Source organism: Hordeum vulgare, chromosome 7H, assembly GCF_904849725.1.
Source record: "Hordeum vulgare subsp. vulgare chromosome 7H, MorexV3_pseudomolecules_assembly, whole genome shotgun sequence".
Classification (NCBI taxonomy): domain Eukaryota; kingdom Viridiplantae; phylum Streptophyta; class Magnoliopsida; order Poales; family Poaceae; genus Hordeum; species Hordeum vulgare.
In genome coordinates this window covers 11,870,103-11,881,785 of record NC_058524.1, presented here as the reverse complement: position 1 = coordinate 11,881,785, position 11,683 = coordinate 11,870,103, and the positions used below count along the sequence as shown (strand labels likewise).

General features: G+C 44.6%; 1 protein-coding gene across 3 annotated transcripts; it reads right to left on the bottom strand.

Moving 5' to 3' along the window:
* Positions 1-538: 538 nt before the first annotated feature.
* Positions 539-6,744, bottom strand: LOC123411565 (cyclin-dependent kinase F-4-like). 3 transcript variants are annotated; one of them, XM_045104530.1, is made up of 17 exons: positions 6,555-6,744; positions 4,938-5,334; positions 4,706-4,843; positions 4,398-4,587; positions 4,228-4,306; positions 3,809-3,877; positions 3,630-3,719; positions 3,403-3,541; positions 2,671-2,773; positions 2,540-2,592; positions 2,392-2,458; positions 1,997-2,105; positions 1,846-1,911; positions 1,678-1,746; positions 1,523-1,589; positions 1,195-1,443; positions 539-1,108 (listed from the first exon to the last, which is right to left on the bottom strand). In XM_045104530.1, the coding sequence occupies exons 4-17, from the start codon at positions 4,403-4,405 to the stop codon at positions 828-830; spliced, it is 1,449 nt and encodes a 482-aa protein (XP_044960465.1). In that variant the 5' UTR covers positions 4,406-4,587; positions 4,706-4,843; positions 4,938-5,334; positions 6,555-6,744; the 3' UTR covers positions 539-827. The 3 variants fall into 3 exon arrangements, with proteins under 3 accessions (XP_044960465.1, XP_044960464.1, XP_044960466.1); XM_045104529.1 differs by having other exon boundaries at positions 4,706-4,840; XM_045104531.1 differs by having other exon boundaries at positions 1,195-1,431; positions 4,706-4,840.
* Between the last annotated feature and the right edge of the window lie 4,939 nt (positions 6,745-11,683).

Below are 11,683 nucleotides of genomic sequence, written 5' to 3'. Positions count from 1 at the left end.
GCCGCTGCTACGTAGTCAAACAAACATTGCACGACGCCCACGCGCTCCTGACCATAACGCCCAGAGAAATCAATCCATCCACCCATCCATCCATCGCGTCACCGTTGGTACCCGCGGCTGGAAAATATTACGTACATCGCGTCGCCCGATCCATGACACCTCCCGCAGAATCTGTCTGCTAGTAGAATATAATACTACTACCACTAGAAACAAACACGAGTAAATAAAATACGGATACGATTGAACTAGCAAGCAGTAAACCGCGTAACAGAAGAAACATCGCTGGTCATGCAGTAGGACACGACCAACCACGTGAGCAAGCAAAGCATCCAACGATCTCCCGAGCCAAATCAAGCAGGTAGGAGAAGAGCTCGAGTCGGTATTCTCATTAAAAAAAAAAAGAGGAAGGAAGCAAAACCAAGCCAAGATGATCCTTGCTCCAAAGATCTTACGGCAACATTTCATTTCAGTTTCGATGATCAACGGGTAGAACCATGAGACAGCACTGGAAGTAACATTGGCCGCTTGGGCTCGCACACAAATAACACAAAGCATATATATCATCGTCCAAGTTTCTCACACTCGAAAGCCCAAAGGAAACACGGCAGTGCTCTTCACTCTCCCCGCTGCAATGCGACCCGAGGAACGGGGGAGACTGGATTTTATTTTCAATCACAACACAAACGATGAAAGAGAGACACAAACTTGGTAGCGACCGCCAGGAAGGAGACCGCCGGATTATTGTGGTCGGGGTGGTGGTGGTGGTGGTGTCGATGATGCGAAGAGGCAGATGGATGGCGGAAGGGCGGGCGTCGGTGGGATGGTCCTCAGCTGACGAGCTTCCTCTGGAGGAGAGCCCTCTCGCCCGGCATCTCATAGGTGCGCCGGAAGGGGTCGTTTCGGGCATGCCACGTGTCCCTGGGTCCCAGAGGCACGGGCCGCCTCACGGGCTCCCCGTGAGCTCTGGTAGTGGCCTTCAGGTCCACAAACCTGTCGGAAGGCATGATCGGCGCCCGGGTGGTGGTGGACATCGACAGCTGGGACAGCTTCTCGGCTATGTCTGGCGCGCCACCACGAGGGATCTGCTCTTTGGCGGCAAGGTAGTTCACTGCACGATGGAATTGATTTGCATTAGAGAAGCGGAAAATCCAGGACTTTGAATGAAACGGAAGCCATTCCAAGTACGGCACTCACTGTTGTTCCTCACTGGTGCTGGAGGTAGTCTGGACCAAGGCTGGTTCATTGCGTTCTCCTTCGTCGTCAGCTTATGGTTGCCCTCTGGTTTCACCTGATGATCCAACTCTAGCTTCCTTTGCACGCCAGCTGCTCTTGCTGGGGCGTTGGTGCTAAGGTAGGAGTTATTAACTGCCGGCCTCCCATTGGATAAAGTCCCCACAGGGTATCTCCTAGCATTCTTCTGGTCCATAGCTCCTTTAGCCCCGACTGCAGAATCCGTTATTTGAATCGCTTCAACAAATCTAATGGAACTGATACAGATGTCTGCGTGAGAATACCGACAAACCTGATGGCGGTGGTGTTGCATATCCTGTCGATCTGTAACGAAGTGAAGGGGGGACATAGAAGCATGGCTGTGACATAAACAATTTTGGTCAGGTCCACGAGCCGAATCAATGCATCATCTAATGTGGTATGGAAAGACACTGGAAATATTATGACCTGAAAGAAGGGATGCTGCAAAACCTCCACTGCGGTTGGCCTTTTACGTGGGTCCCATGAGCAAAGCCACTGTGGCAAATGTAAAAGTTGAAGCCAATCATTAAATCTGGACATGATCACTTCGCCGCTACTTTCAGGAAAGACAGGAACTGCTGATATCACACTTACCGAAATAAGGTTCAGCGCATCTTCACTTGCTGTGGGAACCACTTCTGAAAGATTTATGCTTCCAGACTGTTGAGAATATGAAACAGCATTTAGCCACCAATAGCTCCTAATAATCTCGGAACTGGAGAGGAAGGGTATCAAAAGATTCTACCTGAGGAAACTGAAAATGGATAGATGCTGCCAGCTGCAGCCCTCCAGCCCAAGTATGCTGATTTGGAGTGCCAAGAATGTTACAGATTTTGTAAATCTCATCCGCTTCACTGAGGGACAAAGAAGAAAGTTATAAAAATACCCTCGCTTAAGAAATTACTTGGAAGAACATACCACCACAGAATCATGACACTAAAAAAAATCACATTATAGGGAGCTTTCTAGACTAAAAGAACTTGGTTTACTTGTTAAAATGGTCAATGATGGTTACTTCATACATAAGTAACAGCATCTATGCCGAATATTTAGCTCCCAGTAATTATTAGGACCAAATTGAAAATAATCAAGAGAACAGGGGAACCAAACGAGGTTTGGCAGAATAAAGATCATATATACCTTGAGCCAGGGAAAAGAGGTCGGTGTGAAAAAAGCTCTGCAATAATGGCGCCCATAGCCCACATGTCTAGAAAAGCAACAGGGAATCAGCACATTGCAAATTGTAGCAATTTGCTTTCTTGTAAAGGAACAAATATTCTCTACTCACCAACTGCTGAGCTGTAAACAGAAGATTGAAGCAGAACCTCTGGGGCACGATACCTAATATGGGACTAGATATTAGCATCTTTGCTTTATTGCTGTGTATAAATTAAGCTGTTTAGAACTGAAGTAGCCTACCAGCGAGTTGACACATATTCTGTGTATGGTGGTTCAGAAATAATCTCCCTAGCAAGCCCAAAATCAGCTACCTTGATGAGCTCCTTTGTAACCAGCAAATTTTCTGAGACAACAAAAATGTCAAAAGAGCAAAAGATGATGGCTTTTATTTACTAATGCCAATAAGTAAGGTCAATCTGAACTCTCAAACAGAACACAGTAGCATTTAGGCTAACAAGGATTGCTGGCTCCTTTTTTACTGACGCATGAGTCATATAAAACTAGGGTCTTTCAAGTCTCCCTAGTATGCCTAATTTTTTTCTCCGTCGTTGCTGCAACCTTTACATATATATCCCACAGGGCAAGGGAAAGAAGACCCAACATATAGTAAAATTGATTGATGAACAACACAAAATATCTTTTAGCTGTGTTAGCCTATCGGTCAATGGCCGATTGGATGGTTACCCATCCACAGCTACTAGAGTTAATTTCTTGAGTTGTTCAAACTAAAATTTGCATGAAACCACAGCTTTTGAGAAGGAGCATAGGTCGAAAGATGGAAAAACAAAAGATGTTCTCAAACTGTTATTTCTTATCCAGACACAGCACGAAAGACGTTTGATAACACTCTTTCCTATATTTCTTCAGGTATTGAGTCCAGGCTCTGACACCAAACCACATAAATGAACATAGTTCCACAATTTTCACAATAACCATTATCAGCAATTCCAGAGTCCAGGAAGCATGCCATACCAGGCTTAAGGTCACGGTGAAAGTATCCACGTTGATGCATGTGACTAAGAGCTTGAAATACTTGAAAGCACCAGTTCCGGATTTCAGTCTCCGAAAAGGGCTTGCCCTTGCTCTTCATCAGCTGATAGAGATTGCATTCCTAACAACCCCACATTGAGCAATAAAACATCAGTGAACTTATACTGATCACAAAAACCGAAACAGAACAAAATATCGATAGTCTGTACCATGTATTCAAAAACAAAGAATAGCATGTCATTCTCTCTTATGACCTCCTTGAGCTTCACAATGTTTGGATGGTTCATCCTTCGGAGGGACTGTTGAAGTTGAAACACATACATTTAATCAAACAAAGTGACAGAAGCCATGATACAATATGGCTGCATGTTATGTAACAACAAAATACCTTCACTTCACGGAGATTGATGCACTCCTCCCAAGAAAAATATTTTTTCTTCATTTTCTTGATTGCAACCTGCGAAGAACAGGTATGTGCATATATGTCAACAAGATGAAAGAAAATCCAGGTATGGCAGTGGCAACATGAGAATATCGGCTAGTCGTGAAGATATATCATAGAGTAACAATACAAACTGAAAAGCAAGTGTTCCACATTATTTAGTACTATCTCTGTTTCTAAATGCAAGACGTCTTGTCAGTTCAATTTAAACTGCCAAAACATGTTATATTTAGGAACAGAGGGTCTAGCAAATACAATAAACAGCCCTAAGCTTTGCTAGCCTCCGGCATAGCAACATAAACGAAGGTTGCCACTGCAAAAAGTAAAGCATAACATGCAAATATTGGGCAAGCAGAGCAACATACCACTTCGCCACTTTCTTTATTGATTGCACGCCAAACACTACCAAACGTACCGTCACCCACTTCCGTAATAATGTTATACCTGTATCGCAAATATAAGAAAGAAGCTAGCAAGTATGTACAGTGTTGGAAGCTCAGTATCATCTGACAAAATAGGGAAAGCGTCAATTCACCTCTCCATTTTATTAGCTAGAATGCAACGCTGTCCTTATTTTTGAACAGTCCTATAAACACAAACAAGACTCATACGCGTATTGCCGGAATGTCTTTGGAGAGTAGGTCACCAAAGTCACTGCAGGCTTTTTTCAAACGTCTGTAGGCAATACCCATACTTTGTGACAAATAAACTTGAACACCTTTGCCCTGAAATTAAACAAAGTGGATTAGACCGTTAGAAGAAATGCTAATGTTCACATTTCTAATTATGCTTCATGTCTGAATCATGCATAGCCCTGCTTAGATTCAAAACTTTCAAGCATACCTCGCGTCACGCCATCAGAAGTGAAGCCTGATGAAGAACAGTGCACACTATACACACCAAAGATCAAGCCGGACAAACTGAAAACTCGCAGTGATAGGGGAGAAGAGAGCTGACAGAAGCAAAGAGAACCAGAACCTGCTGAGAGCAAGAGATGCATGAGACAGTGACAATAAGAACAGAAGCGCCATGAAAATTAATTATTATGCTACTGGCTTCTCGAAGAAGAGCATACCTAGAGCTTGTAACCGACAGGGAGGATCTACGGGTTAGATCCCAAGTGTCCAAAGAAGTTCTGATGGTAACTTTTGCTGGCTGACCAGTGCCACGGCAAAAATTACGAAAATGTTGGCAGAGAAGAGACGCACCATGCTCGAATAGATGTGCACCGCAATCACTAGTCGGCCCTAATGTCCAGTAGCATGGGACCAGGCACTGTAGTCACTGAGCCAGGTATGTTCTTCAGGTGCAATTGACGAAGGAGATGACAAGGAAGTCTCCGTAAAGACAAAATCTCCAGCCAAGAACTTGCTCAAGCAGCGAGACGTGGGATACAGGGGAACTTGCATAGAGGGTGCGCTCCATATCCTTTCTGAGAATGCTAGAAACCCAGAGGCGAATGGTGTTGAAACCTGCAAGAATACAAAAGTTGTTCGTAAGCAACAGACCTATAGCTGAAAACGTGTGACGAGGTGGTAGCCCAATACATCAGAGCCAAACTTAGCAGACGACAATGGGATGCTGAATGGCCTGAACAGTTTGGTCTAATCGAACCTTCTGCTAATTATCCCGACTCATTTTACTAACAGCATATGCATGATCAAAACATCATGCGACGAGTCAGGATATGACAAAGTACCCAAAACATGTAACCACCACAACAACCATGTGTTCCCATCATCTGTTCCTACTTCCTACTCCAGATTCACGCAAGTAACACCGTATGATGCACCGAAACTGTGATGGGAACTTAATCCAGCCGAATCGCCACAGAATTCATCGAAGTACAAGAGCAGGGCAAAACTATGCCTCCACCGCCAGCCGCAGTTCATCTAGAACCGCATCAACCAAATATACACCACGCACAACCAAAACACATACATAGGCCACAGAGCCCGTCGTGCCCGAGTTCGCGTGAATCTGCACGAACGGCGACCAGGACCCAGCCATGACAAGCACCGCCGAACGAATTTCAAGCACAGTTCACCGACCAGACAGGCTCCGATCCCCCCTGCCAAACTACCCCGGATTCTACCAGCAACACCAGCAGCGGAAACCAGCGAATCTCGCATCGACCAGACCAATCCCCCTACCAGGATCTCAGACCACACGTCACGCCCGGCCGAGCAACAGCCGCGCGATTCCCGCCGGCTAAAAACCCGAAATCCAAACCTCAAACATGACCCAACCCCTCCCCGGTTGTCCCGTGTTCCCATCATCCAACGGTACCTCCAATTTTTTTTTCCCAAAATCAGTAGCATCATATTCGCCTGAATCTAGGAAACCGCTGGTGTAGGGGGGCTGCGACCTGGCCGCCACGAGCACCGCGGAACGAATCCCCCGCATAGTTCCCCCGCCAAACCCTCCCCGGTTGCACCGACAGGGGCGGCGATGACCCAGGCCGGCGAACCCCGCGCCGATCCGACCAAACCCTCCCACCGGATCTCGGGCACCGCGACCGCGCGAATCCCACCGTCTAAACCCGAATTCCGCACCTCAACAATCAGTCAAACCCCTCCCGCGCCGATCCTACCGAGCCCCCGGCCGGAATCGCGCGGGGACGGGACGGGAGGGGAAGGGAGCAGAGCAGACCCCGGCGTATACGGGAGGCGAAATCGCGTGGCGCGAGTACCTGGGCGCCTCTCGGCATAACAACGCGCCGCCGCCGCCGAAGGACGCGCCCGCCGCCGTGGAGGGATCCAGCGTGGGGGGAGGGGTCAACACCGCGGCAGCGCGGCGGAGGGGGGGCCTGCTCCTCTCTCCTCTGCTCGGTGGATTGATTTTTTCCTCTTCCTCTCTCTTCTCTCTCGGTCTGGCTCGGCTCGGCGTGCCTCCCCTCTTCCTCCCGTTATTTATCCCGTCGGTGGGTCCGACGTGGCGGGCGGTCTTTTACGTCTTGGTCCCTGGGGAACTCGGGCGTTGCGTAACCGTGCTCCCCGCCTCGTCGACGCCTACTACGCGTGACGTGAAGTGGATGAATGGGGAAGGTGTTCTCCTCCACTCCACGTGCCCGCCACCGATATTTCTCTGCTCTCGGGTTTCAACCAAGGAAGGAAGGAAGGAAGGAAGGATCTCTTGTTTGTTTGTTTGTTTGTTTGTTTGTTTACGAACGCCCGCCGACTGCTACTTCATATATATGACAGTATACCATAATTAAATAAGAAAGAAATGGGTTTATGGTATAAAATTTGTAAGAAGCTACTCTCTCTATATATATATGACTAAAGAAAGGCCACAATTACCATAGTGGGAAAAATAGGTCATGACATACACATAATTATATGTCCCTATCACCAGCTCGTTCTTAACTACCTTCTCTGTCTCGGAATAAATGTTTCAACTTGATACGAACTATAATGTAATAAAGTTATACTGAAGTTAAGATATTTATTTTGAAACAAAGGGAGTAGAATGTGACCTCTCACTTAAAAGATGAGCATGTGTGGGTAAGAAACAGAAGATGCCTAAACTCACTTTTTTTACTGCTCTTAGAATACCAATTTTTATATCCTATGAAACATACCAAGATCGAATTAGATATCAAATAGCTTGAGATACACCAAACCCATAAATATCTCTATGTTCAGAATCAAAAAAAGGACAAAATATGCACATGGAATGTATAGTGCGGTAGTTTATTACTCCCTTCATGGACTATTATAAGATGTTATAACATTCTTTTCTAAATCGAATGTATGTGAGCACGTTTTAGTGTTTTTGTTCATTCATTTCAGTCCGCATGTAGTCCGTATTAAAATATCCAAAACAGTTTATAGGAAAAAGAAAATGTCATCGTCCCACCATGTACAATTTCGTTTGAGAGCGGCACCACCATTCCAATAATGGCGGGTGGTCCATGACCACCTTGTTTAAAACATTTGACCGCACGATTAGAAATAAACTCTACCAAAATTGGCCATATAATGGCTTGCATTTTTTGTTGCCTTCTAATGTGCTTGACTGAAAACTCCCGTCCACAACAAAGACTAGCTTTGATCTCCTCAACAAGCATGTCATGTTATGATCTAACGATGTTATAACCTTTGATGAGTTGTGTGCCCTCCAAGCAATTCATCTGGACTATTATCGGTAGCTGCGTCCACTAGGTAGCTAGCACAATCCCCTCTCGGCAAGCTTCAAGTTCACCCTGTAGTGGCGATGTACATGACCACTAGGATGATCACACCGCTATCGTCCCGCAAGATCATTCCACGCCCACCCACTTAAGAGTCGAGAGAAAACTAAAAAGAAAGATGGACAATAGATTGACAGTATGAGTATCAAGTAAGAAAGGAAATGATTTTATGGTAGAAAATTTCTAAGAAACTACTCCATACATATGACTAAAGAAAGGCCGCAATTACCATTGCGAAAAATAGGTCATGTCATGGAAAGTCATCTTCTGCTCCCGAGCTCATTTGAGCTAGGGATGAACAGTAAAATAAATAAATAAATAAATAAATAACATTTGAATTTTTTTGGGTGCAACCATTGACAAAAGTTCTTGGTGCTTGTAAAATTTCACCAAAAAATTACATTCATAAAAGTCGTGGAAAAAAAATAAAATCAGCACTCCAAAATGTTATCGAAAATAACATTTTGGAGCATCCGTTTTTGCTACGACCTCTACAAATGTTATTTTTTCATGAAATTTTCTGAAAACTTTTGTCAATGTTTGCACACAAAAAAATCAGATTTTTTTAATCTTTTTTGACGGTAGCTCATTTGAGCTCGGGCTCAAAAACATCACGTTCTCATGCCATACACATAATTATATATCCCTATTATCATCTCGATGTTAACTAGAATGTGACCTCTCACTTAAAAGACAAGCGGGTGAGAAACACAACATGCATAACCACACTTTTTTATATATAAATCTAGCTCTTTGGGGGTACAACCACTTGCATTAGTCACACAACCTATGGCCATGGCCGATTGTTCTTAGAATACCAATTTTTATACCGTATGAATTATACCAAGATTGAATTAGATAACAAATAGCTTGAGATACGTTGAGCCGCCTCCGTGTTCAAAATCAAAAAAAGGACAAAAGGTGCACATGAATGTATAGTGCCATAGTTTATTACTCCCTGTGTTTACTATTATAAAATGTTTTAAGATGTTTTTAAAATTGGATATGTTTACTCATTTCAGTTTGCATGTAGTACATACCCAAATATTCAAAACATCTTATAATTAGTGAACGGAGCGAGCAGTTTAATCACATGGCATTGTCTACTTAGGAAAAAGGAAATGTCATTGTCCAACCATGTACAATTTCGTTCGAGAGCGGCACCACCATTCCAATAATGGTGAGTGGTCCATGCCCACCTTGTTTAAGCCGTTTGACCGCGCGATTAGGAATAAGATTTGCAGCTTTGATCCGATCTTAATTCCAAGACAACAACATGCATATATGCATGCGCCAACTTGTGCAAAGATATTTTTGTGCGAAGAAAACTGAGCCATTCATTCGTTCAAGCTTGCGTGCGCCCGTCGATCGGCTCGTGGTTTGACAATATGGATCAATTATTAGTAAAAAGTATGAACGATTTGAGGGAAAATCAAATCCGATTTCCCGATAAAATATGCAGATGGCGCCATCGTGCCGCGATTATTGATAGACAGAGGCGGCGAAAATTAGTGTTATCCTGACAGGTTTAATTAGGTTACTTTCGCAAAAAAAACTTAAAAGGTTTGTAATTAGGTTACGAAGGTACTATTAGTCGAAGTAGATGGATGCATGGTTGGTTTGGTTAGGTTAGATGATGAGGCGATGAGGTTGCTAGGCCTGGCTGCATCCACCGCGGCAACGAGCGTGCTGCCGGTTTGAATGGTCTGCGTTGGTTGGGGATTGGCCCGCATGATTAGTTTGGATCACCGCTTTACAGTCAGGGCCGCGTCACTGCTGCGCGTTTCTTCTTGTTTATACCTTCTCTCGTATCTGCGACTGATTTCCATTGGGTTTTTTAGTGGAATTTCCATGTTATTATATACTGGTACTAGTGTACTGTGTTATGGCAGTTAACATGAGGGGAAGGGGGGCTGACTGCTTTTGGAGCTAACTGTTAAGTATTCCTCCGTCACAAAATTATTGTCTTAGGTTTATCTAAAAATAGATGTATGTACATACTAAAATGTGACTAGATACATTCATATATAGACAACCTTAAAACAAAAAATTTGAGACGGAGGAAGTATTTAACAGTTTTTTTAAAAGGAACACTTGTAGTGAAAAAATCATTTAGGACACGACGAGATGGTATCTGTCGCCCCACGCACATTCATTGTCAATAGCTAACCCTGCACATGCGCTGGCCTGTTACAATCACGGTTAACATGCACTGCACATGCCTGAATGAACTGGGTTTCGAGCTTCAGCTTGATCTCCTTGATAAGGTTGCCCGACGGTGCAAGATCATAAGCATCACAGGAAGGAAGGAGACTGCATGTTGGATAACCACGCTATCGGTCTCACAAAGGACCCTCTCCACTCCCATCTCACAAAGGAATTAGCATGCAAGAGGGCAACTTATTCGGTACGTAGTGAGTCGGATAAAACATCTACAAAGGAAACATTTTCTCCTGAATCCGTGCCGCGGCGGCTCGCCTTCGGAGACGGCGCAAGGCTGTGACGTGGTGGTGGGCAGAGGCGACAGAGCTGTAGGGCAACGTGGAAGAGCCGGTCATGTTGGCCGCTCTGAGTGTCCGCACGGTCACGGCGGCCTTGGCTGAGGTGCTTGGTGGATCGGCGGTTCGGCGACGGTAGGATGTGACAGTGGAGGTAGCAATGTCCGGCCTGGATCCTGGGGCGGTGGCTTTGGAAGGCGATGACAGGTGAAGCTCAGGCTTCCCGCGGCAGCATGGCGTGGTGGTGTCCCTCTACAAGGCGGATTTGTGACGGCGATCTAGTAGCTTTGGCTCTGGATTGGATCGAATCAGGGACGGTGATGAACGTGGGGATCCCTCTAGGCATCTCTTGCGGTTTCGTGAGGTCTGGGTGGCCGATACTTGTGATCTGCTTGGTTTTTTCCATTAACAGAAATGGGTTATCGCAGCACAATATGGATAAGTATTTCCCCGAATGATGAAACCAAGGTTTATATCGAACCAATAGGAATATCAATCACAATTGTCTTCAACGGCTGCACACAAAAGAACAAATAACTTGCATCCAACGCGGGCAAGAGGGTTGTCAATCTTCTTGGTCTCGTTATTTGCAAACAAGCAAGGTGTGTAGATAGTTGTAGATGATTGTAAATTGCAAAAAAAAAAAAAGTAAATGGCAGCAGGGTATGGAAGGTTTTGTAAATATGTTATCGATAGACTCCGGGGCCACAGTTTCCCTAATGGCATCTCTCATGGAAAATAGCATATGATGGGTAAACAAATTATTGTTGGGCAATTGATAGAAAAACGAATAGTTATGCGGCTTTCACGACAATGATCATGTGTAAATAAGCATCACGTCCATAAACAAATAGGCCAATTCATGTCTGCACATATTACTATTGCTCCACTCATCGATCGCTATCCAGCATGCATCTAGAGTATTAAGTAAAACAGGTTCATGATAATTAGTTCAATTAATCAAATTACTAATGAACTCTAACTCAAATCAACATCCCTCGGGTTGAATAAGTGTGATGTGATCCAAATCCACCAATCCATGTCCAATCAACAACAATCCCCCCTCAAAGTGGATGACCTTAAGGTTTATCGAACCAATAGGAGCTTTAAACTACACACACTGATAAG